The following is a 22,761-nucleotide window of genomic DNA, read 5'->3' on the forward strand; positions in this document are numbered from 1 at the left end:
TTGATTTATTACCTTGGTAAACATCTTCCTCATGAGTTAATGGTCACAATCTCTACTTTCAACTGCTCTTCAATGCAGCATGATGTTTTGTAAACTATGGTTACATTAAGAGTTAAAATAGGGTATGGTTGTTCAAAGCCTCTACGCAGCGCCAAGGCTGTAGTCAATGCAAGACGCTCACGCCATTGTGTGCATTTATATCAAAGATGTATAATGATTTATACTTTTGCAGTAGTGTGTTCGTTGCTCTTAAATCACACCTCTAGAACACTAGGTAGTGATGGGGTTTCTTTGCCACTGTGTTGGGTTTCTGTGAAGTGCAGAAAAATTGGATTGAATCAAGTAACACACCTAAAACACATTAAACATGGTTTAGTAGTGACACTATTGAGCAAACGTACAAAAATCTCCTTATTTAACAAAGGTAACGTTACAAAATTTGTCCCCATTATACTCAAGAGGTTCCCCAACAAAACAGTTGTCCTAAACCAGACGCGTTTTCCCCTACATATACAACATGCTAACGTCATTAGCATAAGTTGTTCACATTTTACACTGCATAAATTAGCAGCTAGCTGAATTTTTCTCCACTTGAATGAAGCCAGGATAAATCACACACATCTCAAATGCTTTATTGTCTTCACAATTTATTGTTTCATATCTGCAAAATAAAAGTAAATAAAAGCTTTGTTTCCACTGAGGGAAATGGTTTTCAGTTTACAAAAATAAACAGGAAGTCTGCGTTGCTGTGATGTGTAGTTACATTTCTGGAGAGGTGCACGTCCACGCATCTATGCAGAGCCTGGGCACCTTGTGATTGACAAGTCGCTACCATAGCAACCTGTCAATTAGGATGGAGGCGTAGTGAGTATTCTCCACAGCTCCACCCTCTTGTCAAAATATGGTCACTTCTGGCTCCACAAAAACGAGATGTTGATGTCGAGATGCCGAACTCGAGGCCTCAAAACAGTAGTCCACGAACCAGTGGGTGACATCACGGTGGCTGCGTCCGCTCCTTTTACAGTTTGTTGTCATCAAGTAGCTTCAAACTGTATGTTGTGCGAGTTGTTTAAAAATTCAAGTACTTGACAAAATGCCACTAATTTGATTTTATGTCGTTGCATGTGAGTAAATGACAGAACAGCAAAATTATACATCTTGTTTTTACCTGAGAAGAAACAAAGTGCTCGTGTAAGTGAGAGGAGAACTGTACAAATACAAAGAAACCTTTGCTAAACTGTTATTTACAGGTGAGAACAGAACTGCCTTCATTGTCTTTTCCAGTGGATGTTTGTGCCTTAGAGTCTTTAAAGCAATGTCTGTGCCGTGAGCGTCCTCAGAGGGTCGTGCTGACCAGTCCTGACTTCATGAAGCTTTCATGGGACACCAAGCTCTGTTTGCTTTCATCTGATGGATCTGAATGATGCTGTTGGAGGAGAGAAATATTCAGCCTTTACAGAAATACTCAGATACCTTGAGAAACAGTAGAGCAGTGGTGGAAGTAGAAATCCTCGGTTACTCTGTTCTTCTCGTCCACTACATCTCAGAGGTAAATGTTGTATTCTATACTAGGGCCTACCTAATGGTTGACCAAAGGTTGACTGGACCATGTGGGCATTTAATTTGAAAGGACGGACACAGGAAGAGGCCATGCTCAGCAGTCAGACACACTTCGCCTTGCTGTGAACTTTCCGGATAGTTCACACACGGGCTCAATTTGACATTACAAACTTTGTTCTTGGGAGCTGGCAGAGTAAAGTCCGTTTGATGTCCAATCCAACTGATTTGGACATTTGCATTCTCACGCACAGCTCCCGGGAGTGATGTCTAGATAATTTCAGGTTTGCAGTGCATGTGTGAAAATGGCTACAGTGACAAGGCTAACTGTTAGCATCACACGGCTAACATAAAGGTTATTATCAGGTTTCGCTGGGAGGAGAGTGCCTCAGGAGATAGAAGAAGAAGCTTTATTGTCATTGTACACACGATACAACGAAACTTTGTTTGGCAGCAATTCCTGTAGCAGCTACCGTATATCGAGTGTCTTAAATAAAATGAAAAATATATATATATATATTAAAATCAGAAGTGTGCAAAAGAGGCAGTTATAAATATATAATCAATAAATATATATAAAGTGTGTAGTGCAGGGGAGCAAGTGGTCCAGTTACTGTCCTTGCAGCAATCTCTTCACAGCCATGGGGAAAAAGCTGTGTTGGAATCTGTTTGTGCGGGCCCGCATGACTCTGAGTCTGCCAGAGGGGAGGGTGGTGAACAGGGAGTGTCCTGGGTGGGTGGTGTCATTTCTGATCTTTGTGGCCTGTCTCAGGAGACGGCTCGAGCAGATCTCGTCCAGGCGTGGGAGTGGGGAGCCAACGATCCACTGAACCGTCACTGATAGTCATTTAGCACTCCTTCTTACCTGTGTAACAGAAACGCTGAGTCTAATACTTCTAAATCTCACATCCTAAATTTGTTGGAGCTAGTTTACTCTTCTTGCACTTCTGTTTCACAGCATTTTGTAAGGGGTTGTCGCAGACTCAGAGCCCGTTGTTATTAGCATTCATCTTTAGCACCTAGTGGAATATTTTCACAGTGTGGTGTTTGGACTTTTACTCAAATAAACAATCTGAAATCTTCGTCCAACGCTGTAGTAAAAATATTCTTTCTTACGTGTCTGCGGAAGATTCTGTCCAGCAGGCTGGGTTTGGGTCTCTCAGGGATCTGAGTCCAGTCCAGATCTGCAGATCGAGACCCCTCAGGGCCAAAAACGTTCAGCTCCCTGAAACATCCCGTCTCTATCACCTACAAGAAAAGAAAGATAGTGAGGTTGTGACACCACCACAGAGCTGAGGGGTGAAACATGGTTCTAGAATAGGATAGTCTTCAAAATAACTCACAGCATCTCTCTCTCAGCCCTGCTCTAACTCATTGCCACCTGCTGGTTTACTCTGTTCAGGTGTGCTGCTGCCTTTGGTAACGAAGGAGGAGGGAGTTGTTTGGGGAGGGTTTGTTTTCATTTTGTTTGTGGAGGAGGAAGCTGAGGACAGATGCGGAAGCTGGACACACTGCCATGGGAAAAAACTCTTGTTTATGGTGTTTCCTCAACCGGCTGAGGGCAGAGGTATAACCAGGGTGTGTGGAGCAAACTGACAAGATAAGACCGGGTTGTTTCCTTTCCTGATTCCAACCCAGTGAGTTTGATTCCCCTTTTTTTGGGATACATTTCTTTTTTGCAATATATTGCTTTTTCCTGGTTTCTATTTTTGCATTTTAAAAGATTAACATTGACACTTTCCTCACTTTCCTCACTTCAATTACTTTCATTAAGGAAAAGTGTTTTAAGCTAGACTAAGAGGATAGTTATTGAATGAATGAATGACTTTTTTTGAACCAAAAATTAAAAAAAAAAAATAATACAAAGATAACAGTGTCCGAAAAGGAGAAGGTAGAAGTAAAACATTTATGTCCCATACCCCTTTCTTACATTTCTTCTTCTAACTCCTATATTAGTTTAAAAAAAATCCCAAATTTTTTTACAACTAATATACTACTATCCCCAGTCTATTTACCAACCAACTAAATAAATAAGAATTTAACCCAGTTTATTTACAGTCCAAATACCACCCAGTGTTATAAAATAAATTCAAAACACACAAACACACATTAAACATGGCTTAATAGAGACAATTTCAAACTCAAGTACACAAATCAGCTTCACTATAACTCGCAGCATTCACAGACAAACACTTGTCTTTATCTGGACACATTTTCCCCACAAATACAACATGCTAATGTTATTAGCACAAGCCTATGGCATTTTACATTGTATAAATTAGCCTAGCAGCTAGCGAACTTTTTCTCTTCCAGGGACAACAGCAACATGTAACAAAGGTAACGTTACAAAATTTGGCTCCATTACAACTCACAAGGTTCACTGACAAAACAACTGTCTTATACTAAACACGTTTTCCAAACAAATATAACATGCTAATGTTATTAGCACCAGCCTATGGCATTTTACATTGTATAAATTAGCCTAGCAGCTAGCAGAGATTTGCTCAGCTCATATGAAGCCAGGATAAATCACACACAAGACTTAAAATGCTATTTTTGTGGAGGCTTTACTGTCTTCATAATTTATTGTTTCTTATCTGTGAAATTATAACTTCCTAGGAAGTGAATTAGTTCTCGCTTTAAACATGATAATTGCAGTTTTAAATTTGGCCAGATCTAAAAATTTCAATACACATGACTGTAAAACAGTGTGTTTGTGTGTTACCTGTACTGTTAAAATAGACACTCCTCCAATTGCCTTTGTAATTTTTTCCTGTATTTACATTTGGGGAGGGGGATAATATTTAAATAAATATTGTTTAAGCATTATTTAAGTTTCCTTTTAGTACTTTCCTTAGCTGGTGTCAGAATTCAAATTTTTTGCTCATTCCCCTTTAATCAAGTTAAAGTCATTACTGTAGGTTTTGAATTTAACCTATAACTAGGCTTTAATGGTAAGCTGATTGTTAAAAGGTTTTATAGATTCTGTCTGGACAGATATTGTGATGTTATGGACGTACCTCATTTTGCCAGGTTATAGGGACGCTGCCTGTGTTGAACTTGGAGTAGAAGAAGTCGTCTCTCTCGTCCAGAACGACTCCCTTCACTGTAGAAAACTCATCAATGTCCTGCACGTCGCTGCAGTACACCAGTCTGGGCTACAGGAGGGAAAACACATCACGACATACAGTGAGATGAGTTATCACCCCCCAGTGGTCGAAGGTAACTAAGTACATTTACTCAAATACTATATTTAAGTACAATTTGAGTTGCTTTACTTGAGTATATTCGTTTTCTGCAACTTAATACTTCTGTTCTACAACACCGCAGAGGGAAATATTGTGCTATTTACTCCATTATATGTATTTATTTAATACAGTATAATACAAAATATAGTCAATAGATAGTGGTATTTTTGTAGGACAACATAAAGGCTATTGAAATTAACACTTTTTTTAAAGATTATTTTTTGGGATTTTGCCTTTAATGGATAGGATAGGGGAGGGAGAAAGGGGACAAAAAGCAGCCAAGGGCATCAGGCTGGAATCGAGCCTACGGCTGCTGCAGCAAGGACCAGTGCCTTTTCTTGTCGTAGAGTATACACTGTCCATGTCAGATGTTATGGGATAAAGCCGATACACATATGTGCAGAGGCAGTCTTTGTGTCTAAATCACTTTAAGTTGGATAAATCATCAGAATACTTGCATCAGGTTTGAACGAAGGCTCGACGAGTCCGGCCTCCAGCATCCTGAAGTTGATTTTTCGGAAGAAAGGATGCGACTGTACTTCTTTCCCCCCTGAGCCCCAGCAGCCCAGCCTCTGTTTTGGGTCCTTGTTCAGGAGCTACAACACAGGAAATAGAACCTGTTGATTCCTTGAAAGATGGACTTTGGATTTGATCAAGCAGTTTCTGGACTTACCGAGGAGCAGAGGTCTTTCACCTCCTTGCTGAACTTCTCACTAAATTCCAGCTCCTCTGTCTGAATCCTTCTCTCCATCTCGGAGGGTTTAGGATGCTCTCCTCGTGCTCGGAGTGGGGGCTGCCCAGCAGTCATCTCATAAATCAGACAGCCGAGGCCCCACCAGTCAACGCTCATCCCGTAATGTTTTTGGCTGATCACCTCAGGAGCTGAAATGAGGATGCAGATCAATTAACTCCTGTCTGCAGCAGCTTGTAATGTAATGTAGATGGGTTAATATGGGTGTTACTGTAGAATTTTTATGTGGCTTACAGAGGTTTTAATCCCATCCAAACACCACAGATTAATTCATCAATAACAGAAACGACAGTAAGTGTTTTCCTCATTAAATGTGCCAGCCTAGTTTGGGCCAAAGTAAACCACATCAATACTTTTCTACATATCAGGTTTAATGATGTCAGAGGAAATGAAGAAAAAAATATATCAAGGAAAAGACTGGTTATGTTATTTTTACATGTGCAGCAGAGGTGCATGTGGGACACCAAACAATCAGGAAAGGACATCTAGATAACCAACACATCCGCATACCTTAAAGACAAAATAGGCCATATGCCAATGACTGGCATATGCATGTACCCATAGATCTGGAGTACATCCAATAACTACTATTTAACATTGTGTAACAGTTGCAGTTGTAAACACGTAGTTAACGTTATGAAAAGGTCGCAGTTTGTTTAGTTTTATGCATCAAAACTACTTGGTTAGGTTTGTAAAAGACTTAAAAATACCTAAGTGAAGTATGTTACATAAATTAACTTGTGCATGATAAAAGTTAAAGAGTTAAAATAAGACAATGTTGTATTTTCATACAGGACACAAACAGCAGTTTGTCAGCTAACTAAGTACTAAGTAAGTACTACTGTTTAACGTTGGGAAACAGTAGCAGTTTGGTTAGGTTTACCCACCAAAACTACTTGGTTAGGATAGGAAAAGATGTTTGTTTCATAACTTACATACATGATATCAGCTATGTCCATTACATTAGTAAACTGTCGTAAGGGATTCGAAATAATTCAGTGCTGAGTTTTGATTTCACACAGGACACGAACAGCAGTCTCCTGGGTCAAAGTTTTGTAACTAAGTACCAACTAACAAAGTAAATACTATGTAATGTTGTCATTGTAATAACGGTCACAGTTTGGTTAGGTTTACCAACCAAAAGTACTTGGTTACATTTAGGAAAAGATAATTATGTGGGCTAAAATAAGTATGTTATATAACTCAATTTACATACGCAAGTTAACTTAACGTTACCTATGAGATGTAAGCTGGGTAGGTGACATGAGTTAATTTACGTACGTTAGTTGAAATAAAGCAGCGTTGACTTTTGGTTTCACATGGGACATGAACAGAAGTCTCCTGGGTCAAAGTCCTGTAACTAAGTACTAACTAACAAGGTAACTACTATTTAATGTTGTGAAACAAGAAAATATATTTTGGATTATAGTAAGTATGTTTGTTACGTAACTTATGTAGGTAAGATAACATCTGTAATGTACGTGTTATCAGTTATGTGTATTACAGGAGTTAACTTACCTATGTTAATTAAAATAAGTCCGTTACGACTTGCAGGTAAGATTACATATGTTATGTACGTGACATGAGTTATGAACATGACATGAGTAAACTTATGTCTGGAAGTTAAAATAAGTCAACGTTGACTTGGTTTTACATGGGACACAAACAGCGGTCTCCTGGGTGAAAGTCCTTCAACTAACTCACAAAGTAAATACTACGTAATGTTGTAAAACGGTTGCATTTCGGTTTGGTTTAGGAAAAGATCATGTTTTTTTTTTTTGTTTTTTTTTTAACAATTATTTTTGGGGGCTTTTTGCCTTTAATTAAGCTGGAATCAAACCGCCGGCCATTGCAGCAAGGGCATTGCCTTTGTACATGGGATGCCCGCTCTACTTGCAGAGCTACTGGGCCCCGAAAAGATCATGGTTTTAGTTACAATAAGTAAGTCTGTTATGTAACTTGAATAATGTATGCAAGTTAACTTAATGTTATGTACGTGAAGTACACTACCTAAGTTAACTTTTGGTTTGACACAGGACACAAACAACAGTCTCCTGGGTCAAAAACCTGTGTTTGATCCGTCTATCCACTCCAACCTCCTCGCTACATGGACTTTGTCAATTTCTATGCTGCACAACCTGACTTCTTCCTTTGTTCCAACGTAGCCTAAAGATAAACATAAATAGGTGTTGTAATAAACTGATTGTGCAAACAGCCTAAACCCTGACTGCTGAAGATTGAGAACAGTTTGGACCTCAACTTTTATCTCTTGGGGAGTCTGGTTTTCTTTATAGCTTCACAGAGCCGCTTGCAGAAATTAGCCTCTGGGGCATTCTGCTGTAACAAAAGCCGACAGACTCTTGGTCCTTTGCAGACTTTGGCTGGAAATCAATAATGTGAGGTACATACATACCCATGTATCCCAGTGTGCCCACTCTTCCTCGCACCAGTTTCCCTTCAGACAGCCTCACAGCCAAGCCCAGGTCAGAGATGCGGATATGTCCTTGAGGGAACAAATACCAAAAAATTCACTGAACTGGTTTAGATTTTTTTTTTTATGACGGACTTTCCCTTCTGCTCAATGAATTCCTTTACTTCCCTCCCCTTTGGCTCTGCTGAGGCACGCAGCACAATCTATCACTGGTTCTTGGAAATAATACAATAACCATGTGACACTGTAGGCACTCTAACCAGTAATTTGTAATTACGGAAACACGTAAAAGCAAAAGGTAGTGCCAGGTCTCCAAACGTGCTGCCAAGAATGCAGGAACAGGTGCAGAGGTTTCTTAAAACAGACACCACACCTGATTCCCACAGGCCTTTCACTTCCTCAACCTGCCTTTGTTTGAATCCTTGTCAAAATACCATCAACATGATTGTCTGGCTTAACTTGAATTGTTATCATTTTGATCATTACTAGACTAATTTAAGAGCTAAAAATAGTCAAGAAGGTGGCTGTTGAACATTTCATCATATTCTGCTTACGTAGTTTGGAATCTGATCTTCCTGTAGGTCATTAGTGAATGTTAGCTGTTGTGTATGATCTATTTATTGCACACTTGAAAAAAACAGGAGGTGTTTACTTTGACTGTACATACCGTTGTCATCCAACAGAATGTTTTCTGGTTTCATATCCCTGGAGGTTAAAACAAAACAATAGATTTAGTAAGTGCAGGACAGTACATTTACTGAAGTAGTGTACGTAAGTACAATTTGGAGGTATTTGAACTTTGCCTTTCATGCCAGTCTCTGCTTCAACTCCACGACATTTATCTGACAGCTGTAGTTACTTTACAAATTAAGATTTTTGCACACAAAACATACAACGAGCTTTTAAAATATATTTTATAAAATATCACAATTTGTTATTAATTCAATATACGTCTGTCCCATTCCCACAATATCTCAGGAATGCCTTGAGGGAATTTCTCCAAATTTGGCAAAACATCCTCTTGGACTTAATTATGAATTGAATAGATTATGGTGGTCGGAGATCAAGGTCACTGCAACCTTGTGTTTGTCTCATTCTCGTGAACACCTTACAGGGATTTTTTTTTTTTTTTTTCAAATTTGGCACAAACGTCCACTTAGACTCAAGGATAACCTTAGTAGAATTTGGTCATCAAACATAAAGGTCTCTGTGACTTTGTCTGTCTCATTCTCATGACTGCAATAACTCAAGAAGACCTTGAGGGAATTAATCAAATTTTGCACAAAGGTCCACTTGGACACTGGAATGAATTCATTTGATTTTTGTGGTCAAAGGTCAAGGTCATTTTGACCTTGCATCCATAACATTCTTGTGAATATGGTATCTCAAGAGGGCCTTGAGGGAATTTCCTCAACTTTGGCACAAATGTCCACTTGGACTTAAGAATGATTTGATCAGATTTTGGCGGTTAGAGGTCAAGGTCACTGTGACTTTGCGTCCGTTTCATTCTTGCAAACACACTATTTAAAAAAGGCCTTGATGGAATTCCATAACTTAGGCACAGACGTCCACTTGAATGATTGAATGAACTGATTAGATTTTTGTGGTCAAAGGTCAAGGTCACTGTGACCTCACACAACATGTGTTGGCCATACCTCAAGAGTTCGTACACTGAGTATGTCAACTTTTTACACAAATGTCCAATATGATGAAATAATGAAGTGATGACATTTTATATTCATAGTCAAAGGTCAATTTCACTGTGACATCATAACAGCAAAAACACCCTTCTGGCCATTACTCAGTGTTATAAGTGAACATTGACATTTAGTCAAACACCAAACTGATGACATTAATCTTGGGTGTCCACCTTTACGCTTGGGTGTCCACTCCCTCCACCACCGTTGCTGAGGCGGACACACACTGACCTGTATAATATTGACTTCTGGTGGAGGTGCATTAAACCACAGCAGACCTCTGCAGCGTAGAAGCACACTCTGTCTTTGTCCAGGCCGGGCTCTCCCATGTTGTAAATATGAAACCTCAAGTCCCCGCCACTCATCATGGTCAGAACCATACAGAGGGCGTGCTTGGTCTCGTAAGCGTATGCCAGGTTCACCTGGAATAGAGAATGAAGGCGTGCATGTTGAAGTGTAAATCACTTAAAGTGTGAGTCTGAGTTTGAGGCTGGCAGTATTTTATATTGGTGTTGTTATGAGTGGATCCTCTGTAAGGTCTGTCCATCAGTTCTTTCTGACTTCCTGTCTGTAGCTTTCAGCCCCATAAAGTTGTCACAGCTACCGATACTTCAATACATTTTTAATACCGCGTGTTTAAAATGATAGAACCTCTTTTAACCCAAGGCTGCACAGATTAAACAACAGGTGTTCTTGTTTCCATGGAGACTGCTGTGCTGTGTCTACAAAGTGAAGCAACACAAATAAGAAAAGAAATATACTAAAAGCAATAATAACAGCAAAGAGTGTGTAGGCCTACAAGGTAGGGAAAACATTTAAGAAGAGCAATGATAATTTTAATTAGTATTAACATTATAACAAATGCTAAATGTTTACTTTTTTCTTTTAACCGTGGTATAGAATGAATTGTTGAGTATCATTTGTTTATACAAATATTGTATCAAAGTTTAAAATTCTGGTATTGTGACGACATTAGCTCTTTCAACACAAAACACCTCACAAATATCATGGTAGTTTTTATCAAAAAAAAACAACAGCATGAAACAGTGTTTGTTAGGGACTATTTTCAGCGGCGGATTAATCCCCATTTGGTGCTGTTGTGGGAATTTGCGGCAGCAGGACGGTGTATGTGGGGTTGAGTCATCTACTGCAACAGTGTGGCTCACTGATGTGTTATCGATGGCCACAAAGACAATACTACAGAAAGGTTTGGTTTGTGATTTGTTGACAGTAGAATGCAGTAGCGAGAACACTGACGAAGACCAGACAAAGAGCACATGTAAGTCCTATTTTAAAGGCATTGCATTGGCTGTCTATTGGTTTTAGAATTGATTTTAAGATTCTCTTATTAGTTTGCAAGGGTGCTTTCACACCTGCCCTGTTTGGTTCGGTTCAACTGAGCTCAAGTTTGTTTGCCCCCTAAGTACAGTTGGTTTGGGCAGGTGTGAACACAGCAATCACACTCAGGTGCGCAACAAGACAACCGGACCGAGACCTTCTTGAAGAGGTGGTCTGAAGAAGGTGTTCCGACCTGGATGTGAAGCAACTGCAGTCACATGACACATTGTTTGGGTTGAACATGAGCATGTTACAGTCCTGGAGGATTATTAATGTGCACCTCCTCCTGTACTGCCTTAATATGCACATTCAGCACATCCAATGCATCAAAACATTGTTTTCTAGTTGGAGCCGCGCCTCGTTTTCAAACTGTATGCTTTGACTAAAATGAACAATGACAGCAATATAGTCCACGAGGAGCAGCGCTAAAATCAACCTGCGTAGTTGTCCCTCCATTGTGACATTAGAAAGTGTCACATTTATCTTGCAAGTGTACTCTTCTTCAACGTTTGCTTTACTTCCTGGATTTTTCCCACGTGGAAATTCTGACCAATCAAGAGCAGCTTTCTCGCACAAGGCATTTGATCTGGTCCACTTGTAAATGCTGCCGTGAGAACACAAACCAACTCTAGGCAATTATGCAACTTTGGTACAAAATTAGTCCCTGATTCAGACCAAGACAAGTCTAGGTCTGAAAGCACCCTAAATCACTGAATGGCCTGGCACCAGCTTATCTCTCAGACATGCTTCTTAGATATGTACCCAGCAGGTCCCTTAGCTCCTCTACTGCTGGCCTCTTGGTTGTCCCAAGGATTTCAACAAAACATTTCCATGGGGAATCAGCGTTTAGCAACTGTGGCCCAAGTCTATATGGCACATACTGCCTGAGCATCTGAGAGACTCCTTTGATTTAATTTAGAAAAATGCTAGAAAATCAATAGACTTATCCTTAATTTTTTTGGGGTTTGAAAGCTTTTAAAAGCAATGGAAAGCAGGCAGAATATGTCTGCAGAATCTGTAGGCGAGGAGAGGATATTCTGCTACTGGAATCATTCTGGTTTCTGTTTGTAGTACGAGTAGTATTGACCAATCATGTTTGGGCGGCAGATAAACAGTTCTGTGGAAAGCGAAAGAGGCAGAAGGCACTGGCTGAAATGCATCCGAGGAATCCATGAATCAGCATTCATACCCAGATATCTATAGAGATTAGTTGTTAGGTTCTCTGGATCTGTCTCAAGCTGCTAATCAGAGTGTTAACAATTAGTGGCATACGTAAGAGGAAGTCTTGACCTGGATATTCACTCTATCATTGTCAGATGATAGTTGATGGGTTGCGAGATATGAAAGGGCGTAATCGTAGTAATCTCACCACAAATCGACTGTCCAGCCCTTCCAGGATCTCTTTCTCGTTGAGAGCCATGCTTTCTCCTCTCCTCTTCTTCACATGAGTCTTCTCCAGCTTTTTGCAGGCGTACATCATTCCTGTGGCTCGCACCTGACAAGCCCACACCTGCAAGACAAAAATATGGTCAAAGGACAAATGAAAGATTATAGTGGTGTTTGAAAGAGATAGTGTCCCAGTGAGTGTTGCACTTCCATAAAGCTGGAGACAGAATAAAATCAAGTGAGATATTCTGCATAATACTTCCTGGTTTGGGTCAAGCTCCCAAAACGTTGAATCCTAAACAGCATCTCACTGATTGGTAAATGCCCTCGACTCTCAAACTCCACTTCACCAGTTTGTAATGCCGGCTTTTGGCCTTGACTTGACAAAACAACAATTGTTACTTAACTGTTTGACAAATGGAAATGGACTCTGTGACTGAGTTGTGACACGTACATTTGGTAGAATGTTCCTTTAGGGTTGCTGTTTTAACAGATTGTTGAAAGAGGGAGCTAAAGAAATGTGTGGATTGCTTTTGTTCAGAGATGATGATGGTCTGCAGACTTATTTCCACACCAGGACGGCCCAATGTCAGTTGTCTGCAACTAATTTCGTTTGTATTTTGATTTGTTTTATGGGATTCGATTTGCAGAAATTGGCCTTAAATGAAACTGCATGATTAAAGGCAGTCAGAGAGGTCGGTTTAAAAACCAGAGGAAATCCACTGATGAATATATTTTGTAGAATTAAAGTTATATTATGAATTAAAAACAGACCTCTAGTAGTATCTCAGGCCTCTGAATTGCCGCCTTCACCTCCAAACTTTTCAGGGATTCTCAAGTCTAGTGTTGTACTCCTTAGTTGGAGAGACAGTTGACCAGTCAGAGCTATGTTAGATAATTAAGGGCATCTTATTAGACTGTGTTAGTGGACAGATGGCAGGAAACAGGAAATAAGGGAGACAGTAATGCAACAAAGGTCCCCTGCAGGGTTTGAACCGGGGCAGCCCGACCAGGCAGCTTTGTTAGTGAGATTCAGTGGGCCAGTATACTTCTTAGACTAAGGGGTCTGGGGCCGGTTGCACAAAGCACCTTAGGTGAAGATTTTCCTTTAAATCCGAGTTTCCTTTAGATAAAATCAGTTGCACAACACACTCTCAAGTCTTCTTCCGTTTTTCTCCTTACCTGGGTCTTATACTTAAGGAATTGCTTAAAGTTCATGAAACCGGTGCACGGAGGACCTTAGCAACCAAAGTAAACAAAAAACAACATAAGGTACCTCAGACTACATCTTAACAGCAACATAAGTGAGTGTGTCAGTGAGGGAAATTAAGGCATCCTGAGGTGAACTCGATGGAACCCTTAATGATGAACAATTGAGTTTGCATTTCAAATTTTACCAGAGGTCAATTTCTGATTTGGAGTTGGATCACTTAACATTCTGAAGCTGGGCTGTTCCAGCCCTGTAACAATTAATGATTGCTCTGATGTTTTATGCAGTGTTTTATACCTTTCCAATCACTTATTGGCAAGGTATTTCATGTACGCAAGTCAACAGTACACCTTGTCATTCACCGGGTTTCAAACGCCCTCACCCATCTGCTGAGCATTGTGGTTAATTTCCTTTCCAATCGTTGCAGTTTGCTTTCAACCTTTCAAGAGATCCTGTACAACACCCCTAAGTAATTTCCTTAGCTAAGGAAAAACTAAATCTTAAGTGTCATACTTAAGGAGCAAACTTAGGGTGCTTTGTGCAACCGGCCCCTGACAATCACACCCACCTCACACTGTAATGGATCAGCTGTGTAAAGGTAAGAAATGGGCGCCAGGGTTGAACTTCGCTCTCTAGTTTCCTTCTCTCTAACTGAGCAAGACTCGACCATAAAGGCTTTGTGCGTTTAATTCACCTGTAAATATAAATGTTTTTTTGTTTTGTTTTTTGTCATGAGTGCTTTCATATAGAACACAAATATTAAGTGGTAAAAGAGCAGTGTATGTTTAGGTTGGGGTTTTTTTTTTTAGATCGAGGTCAATTTCTTCTGATCTTCTGCATGGCAGATAAAGGTTTTAACCAATCATTTTGTGTGGAACAGACATCGTGGAAAGGATCTCCAACGATGACAGGCCTATTGTAAAAGTCCACACGTGTGTATCACTGCTGAAAGGAATCGCTTTGTATTTTGCATTTTTATGTCATTTAGTCGTCACGCCCCCGGTGTGTAAAGGCCTTAAGAATGTCAACATCCCCTTTTCCTTACATAACTGCTTAGCTACCAAGCAAATAGTGACAGAGAAAATGTTGAATGGATGAGAAGGAGATGCACAGAGCCACACAGGTTATTGCAAGTCAAACAAAAATGCTTTAACCCTAAAATGACTTAGATTGTCCTGAAAAAGTTAGCAGCTACTAGCGACCTCTCGCACAGCTGCCTGTCAGCTAAAGATGATGTTGGCAGGCTTTTTACTGACTGGTAAGTGCAAAACAAAGTACCTCACGTGCCATGTAGATAGTTCTTGTTGAACTGATGAACAGAGGTGGGACCAAGTTATTATTTCGTAAGTTGCAAGTAAGTCTCTGGTTTCTTTGATTGCTCCAACGTTACTTGGATAACTGAGGCAATTCTAGAGCTAATACATGCCAGTGAGTGCTGACATCCAGGGATGCGTGCATTTATCAGACCCAAAACCCATGCAGGGTGCCCCCCGGGCCACTTTGATGACTCTTGATAACCTTGAGTTGATGGCTGGCCTTCGTGGCGGCGACATCTCATTCGAATGTCTGCCCTATCAACTTTCGATGGTACTTTCTTTGCCTACCATGGTGATTACAGGTAAAAGGGAATCAGGGTTTGATTCCGAAGAGAAAGCCTGAAAAAATGGCTACCACATTCAAGGAAGGCAGCAGGCGCACAAATTACCCACTCCCAACTCAGGGACGAAAAATAACAATACAGGACTCTTTCGAGGCCCTGTAGTAGGAATGAGTACACTTTAAATCCTTTAACGAGGATCAATTGGAGGGCAAGTCTGGTACCAGCAGCTGCGGTCATTCCAGCTCCAATAGCGTATCTTAAAGTTGCTGCAGTTAAAAAGCTCGTAGTCGGATCTTGGGATCAAGCTGATATTCTGCCATGGGGCGAGCTACCGTCTGTCCCAGCCCCTGCCTCTTGGCGCCCCCTAGATGCTCTTAACTGAGTGTCCCGCAGGGTCCGTTGACTTTGAAAAACTTAGAGTGTTCAAAGCAGGCCCGGTTGCCTGAATTCCACACTCAAGTCCCAAGTCCTAAACTTTGAGTTTCAGGGTGCTTTCACACCTGCCCTGTTTAGTTCGGTTCAATCAAACTCAAGTTCGTTCACCTCCTAAGTGCGGTTTGTTTGGGCAGATGTGAACACAGCAGTCACACTCAGGTGCACCAAACAACCGGACTGTGACCTTCTTGAAGAAGTGAACTTTTGTTTTGTGCAACTTCAAATGTTGAATGAAGCTGGTAGTTGGTGCGTCTCCATCTGTAATTTTCAGCTCACACGTTTTGCACACTGTCATTCATTTTCTGTTGACCACAGCACAGTATTTGTATGCAGGAAAATTGTCTTTTGGTATATTTTTTCAAGGTAGTGCTCAGTAACGTAACGTTAGTTTTTCATGGTTCTGTCCTACAGCTTGACTGGATGCTGTCGGATTGGTTTCAGCTAAATGGAACTGGGGAATTTACTGTCAACTTGCAGGGAATAAATAGTGTTAATGTTAGTTGATTCAGGAAATGAAGGGAGATAAATTTATTCGTAGCACATTCTATGAATGCTTCTCAATCTCTTGGCTTGTGGGTAAGCGATCACGTTTTTTAAAGTCAGAAGGCTCAAGCCATAGTGAAGTGACGAGTCATCTGTGTTAAAGTTCAAGTCGAGTTGCAGGTTTTTGATTTTGTCAAGTCGAGTCTAAAGCCATCAAATTTCTGACTCAAGTCCAAATTTCGAGTTCACACCTCTGCAAATGAAACGCCCAACCTTTCCAATCCTAGAGACAGATATCTCAAAACCTGGACAAATACAACCACCAAACTATATATACATTTGTTTAATTTGGATGAAAGAACTCTTTCGGTAATGTCCATAAGACAGAAATATTTTGTCATTAAGGTGATGCAACTGCGGTCTTACCTCTCCGAATCCTCCTTTTCCCAGAAGTCTGTACTGTCTAAATGTCTGCTTGGTGATGGGCTGCCTTGAAGAGAAAGACAGGTTGTTGTTTTCACTCTGAATGGATTTGTTTCTTTGAAAAAAAAAAGGAAGTCGTAATGGAAACTTGATGCAGTTTAATGTGGCACAGAGTCAATAGTGTGTGCAGCGGAGCTTCCAAGTACAAGCTGATAAACCAGCTACCCAACAAACCACATCACACATAGTTTATAGGTGTCTTATTTCCTTATTCCAGAAACACCCACACACTGACCTCTCCAACATCTTCCACTGTAGGAAACGGTCAAAAAACATGCTCTCCTGGTACTGGAGGAAGGGCTCGCCACACAAGTATTTATGTAGGTCTCTAATACATGAAACAAAGAGGTTAGCTTGTGAAAACATACGCAAACGTATAGCCAGAAGGAGCATTTATGGACTTACTCCCTGCAGTCTTGGAAGACGTCCATGCAGGGGTCGAGCTCCAGATTCTGTCTGCAGGTCTGTTCATGCTTCAGCACGATGGACACACACTGATTGGACTGAAGACACAAGGATGAAGAGGTTAAAACAGGTTTTTGTAAAGATATCAGCAAACTGAAGTAGTTGGTGTAGAAGTAAAGATGTGTTTTCTGTGTAGCTGTCGGACCTGACTCCAGAGGAATCTCTGAATGATGCTGTAGCCGAAATCTCTCCTCTCCTCATCGCACTTTGTCTCAAAGACGTCCTAAAGGAATGAGAAATGGATGCGTGTGTACAGGAGCAGCGTGTGAATGTTTTAGGTTAGTAAGAGGCAAAAAAACACAGCTCCAAGTGATCACATCCAATGTACTGACTCTGTGGTGGAAAGTAACAGAGTACATTTACTTAAGTACTATACTTAAAAGGATAGTTCAGAGTTTTTAGAGTGGGGTTGTATGAGGTACTTATCCATAGTTGGTGTATTACCTACAGTAGATGTCAGTTGACACGCCCCCAGTTTGGAGAAGCAGGCAGGAGTACCGCCACAGAAGCTAAGCAATGTACTGCTGTGGAGGGGGGCAGCGGCAAAACATATTTTCGCCACCTAAAATAATCACTATCAGTAAAGTATTTTCACCACTTTACCTTGCTGTCAAACAGCAATTTTCGATGGGGATCTGAAGCAGTTGTATTACTCTCCTAAAAACCAGACTCCATTGAGAAAAACAGTGATTTAACATTGCAGAACACAGGAGCTGCTGGTGTACTGATGCCTTGATCAGTTAGTTTATTTGTGTGACTTTGATTTTTTAAAGTTTTAGTTGGATTACCCAAAGTCCCACAGTAAGACAAACTAACTAACTTATTGAAGCAGCAGTAGACCAGCAGCTCTCATGGTCAGTGAGGTAAAATTACTGGTTTTGTCAGTGGAGTCTGGTGGCTTTGACGAGAGCATAGATGAAGCTGTAAATAGCGTCCCCATCGATGTTGGCTGTCAGATGGAAACGTAAAGCTGTTAAAATATTCTAAATGTAGCACACACTTAAAATGGTATTGATGTTTTTAGGTGTCTAAAATATGTTTTGCTGCTGCCCCCATCCACAGCAGTACTTCTGTCTGCTTCTCCAAACTGAGGATGTACTGAACGCCATCTACTGTAGGTAATACACTGACTATGGATATGTACCTTATACAACCCCACTACAAAAAAATCTGAACTATCCCTGTAAGTATAATTTAAAATACTTGTATTTTATTTGAGTATTTCAATTTTATGCTACTTTGTGTACTTTTTATCTTCACCACATTAAGAGCTACAGTTACTTTTCAGATTAAGGTTTTACATACAAAATATATGATCGGTTGAGGAAAAACAAGCCATTGTTAAAATTAAACTACTAAAAATACATGTAGTTAAATTTGCTCCGCTGACCATTGGCAACATTAAAGTACTGCTTACGTATTAATACATCGACAGTAGTGTTCCAGTAAAAAAGTAAAATGACACTGACAGTAGCCATTCCGCATTATGAGTATTTTCACTTCATATATTAAGTACAATTTGTTGCATAATAATTATGTACTTTTATTTAAGAGACATTTTGAATGCAGGACTGTAACTTGTAATCAAGTGTTTTTATACTGTGGAACAGCTACTTTTAATTGAGTAAATGATTTTAATTTCTTCAACCACTGATCAGAACATCAGAACTATATGTCAGAGACATCCTACCAGGGAAAAGTAAAACTGTGCCAAACACACAGCGCCCAATTCAGTGTGCATATTGAAAAGAATAACTTTTTCTGTGTTGTTATTCTCCCTCAATCTAAACGTTGGTCTACTTTTCATAGTTTCATAGATTCTATATAGTCATGAATTAGAGTGAAGACTTTTTCTGTCCTTATTTACGATATGCTCCTGAATATATTTTTTAATTTAATCATGACAGTAAACATGTAGTGTCAAATGTCAGCCCAGTTGCCATAAGAAAACGTTGGCATTGTACGTTTCTGCAAACCACAGATACATTACATTTGAATGTACCATATCAAGGTTTCTGAAGTGACATAGTAAATAAGCTGACTGTCATCAGGAGGTGGAGGAAATGTGCAAAAGAAAGGATCATCACTATATTTCCTGCTGGATTAATGGCACTAACAGTGGCTGTTATATACCAAGACATCACTGCATTTCCAGCTGGCATAGTGCCACAACAAGCAGTTTTTTACTGAAACATTGATGCATTTCCAGCTGGAATAGTGTCGTAAAAAGCGTTTATTTTTAACAGAGACATCGCTGCATTTCCTGCAGTGATTGTGGTACCAAAACTGGGTATTTTAAGTGAAAACCTTATCTTTTCCCAACCATAACCAAGTGGTTTTGTGTCCAAACCTAACCACATATTAACTGATAAATTGTTGGAATGTAAAGAAACGTTAAGTTTCAACATGACCATTACATAATAATCAGATGTAACAGGGTGTCTACAGCTCCATAAAAATCTTAAAATGTCTTAAATTCAGTGTTACAACAATAAGGCCTTAAAAGTCATTAAATAGTTTTAAATTTGAATTTGTGAGGTCTTAACTACTGCAGACAATTTTTAATTTCTCTTGAAATTGAGTGAAAATGAGTGAAACCTTTCTGTGTAGAAGTCCACATTTCTAACGTTACACATGTTTAAAAAAAATTATAATCCTGCCACTTTACTTCAGTCTTACACTCACCTGTTGGCAAAATGTAGGCTGACTTAACTCACTCTAATAACCATGTTTCTACATAACACCTATCTCTGCACAAGAGCACACGTATAGGCTACTACTTACCTGCAGTGCTTACATAAGTAAAACATGTTCTGTCCTAAATTTGGTTAAAAGCTGTCTTGAATGCGTCTTAAAAGCATTAAATTTAACTGTCTAATACTGGTAGACACCCTGTGTAACTTATTCATAGTTTGCAGAAACGTACACAGCCAAAAATTACTCTGGCTATTTGGTTGCAAATACAGAGTTTTGTAAACCACATTTTACAGCTGAACACTGTGGTACTCATGAAGCTCTATTTCCAGTGATCATTTATGATACATGGCAGCCATCTTTATGTTGCATTTAATGTTTGTTTTTTTTTAACCACAAATGTATTAATCGTTGTTTCCGTGCACTGAACAAAAAAAGTTCTTTCTCCATCCAAATATTGCTCAACTAAACTTGAGTAAATGTTGTGAAATACACAGATGATGGAGTCATGGCACTTAAAATGTGTCTCATTTAGAGTTTTATAATTTAACTCTTTTTACTGACTTACTTTTACGCCAGCAGTCTTTATGTTGCATACGGTATTTTTCCTTCCTTTGTAGTATTTCCATAAATGTATTAGATGGTGCATGATTGCATTTGCATGCTTGTATAGTATTACAGATTCCATCAGGTGCTCTCAGGACACAGTGTGACCTGAGCTGTGACTGCAGTGATGACTTGTGATGGACAATTCTGGACTTTTGTCTCCTACATTTGATGTTTTTAGTTGATATAATTCAGTATTTTTATTGTTTGTTCTGACTGTACACTGCACCACAACCTGCATGCATCTGTCTAACATGTGATCTATGTTTCCTCCAGTGGAAATCTTTATGAATAGGTTCCACAGTCTAAAGTGTACCAGAGCGTCCTGGAGGGAGATGTAGTTCTGCAGGTCAGGTCGACTCCGACAGAACAGCTGGAACAGCTTCTTGCCAATCGGCTGCTTCACACACATACTGCAGTAGTCTCGCTCTGACGGGAGAAATTACATATGATATGAAACCACGCAACAAACCCTCCTTAACCAGGTGTTGACTTATGAAACACACACACACACACACACACACACCTATGTTCATGGCCAGGTCCATACACTGACTGATGTGAGGAAAGCGAAGCATTTCTTTCCATTTCCAGCTCCTGCCTTTACTTCCTCCACCTGCACACAGCGGAGACAAAACAAAAACACTGTGATGTTGTGTAAACGCAGGACTGAAGTTATAACTCAAGAGTGACATGTCTCTCAGCGGTGTGTCATAAACGCGCAGCCTAGCCCGTCAGGTTTCAGACAGTGAATGAACTATTAATAGCTCAGGGAACAGGTAAGCAAAGCCTGTGGGACCACATTACTCTGCAACTTAACTTTCGGACTTAAATGGCCATGCTGTCACTGGAACGTTTCATCTTCAGGTTCAGTTAGTTAACAGTGCATGTTTACATTACATTAAGGGAGAATTTAATCCTTTATTTTACTGAGAAATGATCTGTTTCTGGTGTTTGAGTGAAGCTTTCTGCTCAGTTTTCTTCAAAGATTTCTTCTTCTTCAAAGATGTGAAATTGAGGACAAATGAAGCCAGATCAGTGAGGATTAATCTAAAAAAAAAAAAAAAAACAAGGCCTAAAAGTCATATCAGTGATCTGTGATCAGTTTCATCACTTCTCATCCGCCATCACCATGTTGTTTGGGGAAGTCACCGTCCTCAGTTCACCCAACCAAAACACAACAAGAGATTCCTGTGACCCTGACGGATTATGTCACAAAGAATGAAGGGAGAAAAAATGCAAATTTAACTTTAAAAACTTCCCAAAAACAAATGCAGCATGTCTTTAAATTTGTCTTTTATTTGGTCTAAATATATTAATGAGAAATACCAAACATCTGACATCCAGTTACATACCTTCTCTGGCTTTAATAAGAGCACTATTCGCCACCATGCTTTCAATCTCCATGTAGGACTGCGTGTTTGTTCCAAAAGTTGCCCCGGTGTGTTTGTCCAAACGCTGCGGTATGATCCAGTGTTCATGCACTGACTGTAATAAATTAAGAAGTCCTCACCAGCCACAATAAACAAATAGCAACGGTCCAGTCGGTTGAGTTGGAGTGATGAGGTGTGTCGCTTGGCTGCTGTCTAACCTGCAGTCCTTGTGACTCACGAATGAATGGAGGTGAAGGCACTTTTTGTACGACAGACAGCGTCTTCCAACCACAGGACACTCCCTTGTCATCACAGAGGCGGGACAAACACTAATCATCACCTGAGGAACGTGTAGAGTCAGAGTCAGGACACAAAACAGAGTCATCATTTGCATTCAGGCCCTTACATAACAGGAAGCATAAGTCACTTTAACTGTACTGAATTGATGTGAGCAGAATGTGAGTAGATTTTACCAGAAACACAGAAAATCAGTGGTGGAAGATACACTCAGAGCTTTTACTCACATGTTTTTACTAACACATCTGTTACAAGTGAAAGTCCTGCATTTAAAACTTTTCTCTAGTAAAAGTACAAAAATATGAGCATTTATGTCTAATTAAAGTAGCAAAAGTTAAAAAAGGTAAGTGTGTAGGATCCATACTAAAAGCCAAGATTGACGTGCCCCAAAAAATATTCGACAGTTTCTACAATCAGGCTTCCACCTCACCATCTGCGCTGCAAACATCCTGTCTCCAAAATGTTCATAAACACGGGTCAAAGTGTCTCCCATCAAGTCTCTTTTTGTAGTTCACCACTTTTCCACATGAAGTGCCGTACGCCTCTTTCAGGCCTCGTTTTGTGCGTACGCAGTGTTTAGAAATGAGACCCCAGGTCCATTGAAAGTCACAGAAACAGAAAGGTGACATCAAAATGTTTGCTTTATTCACCTGCGCTCAGCTGCTGTGTTAAAACATCGGAAAGACACTAACCTTTTCTGGTGAGGG

General features: G+C 40.0%; 1 protein-coding gene across 1 annotated transcript; it reads right to left on the reverse strand.

Moving 5' to 3' along the window:
• Positions 1-616: 616 nt before the first annotated feature.
• Positions 617-22,010, reverse strand: grk5 (G protein-coupled receptor kinase 5). Its single transcript, XM_033646331.2, has 16 exons — positions 21,740-22,010; positions 20,911-21,000; positions 20,701-20,813; positions 17,230-17,307; positions 17,025-17,122; positions 16,855-16,947; positions 16,563-16,626; positions 12,392-12,532; positions 9,916-10,106; positions 8,655-8,692; positions 7,970-8,059; positions 5,479-5,687; positions 5,264-5,401; positions 4,578-4,715; positions 2,674-2,805; positions 617-1,426 (listed from the first exon to the last, which is right to left on the reverse strand). The coding sequence occupies exons 1-16, from the start codon at positions 21,789-21,791 to the stop codon at positions 1,337-1,339; spliced, it is 1,755 nt and encodes a 584-aa protein (XP_033502222.1). The 5' UTR covers positions 21,792-22,010; the 3' UTR covers positions 617-1,336.
• Positions 22,011-22,761: the final 751 nt, after the last annotated feature.

Source organism: Epinephelus lanceolatus, chromosome 19, assembly GCF_041903045.1.
Source record: "Epinephelus lanceolatus isolate andai-2023 chromosome 19, ASM4190304v1, whole genome shotgun sequence".
NCBI lineage: Eukaryota > Metazoa > Chordata > Actinopteri > Perciformes > Serranidae > Epinephelus > Epinephelus lanceolatus.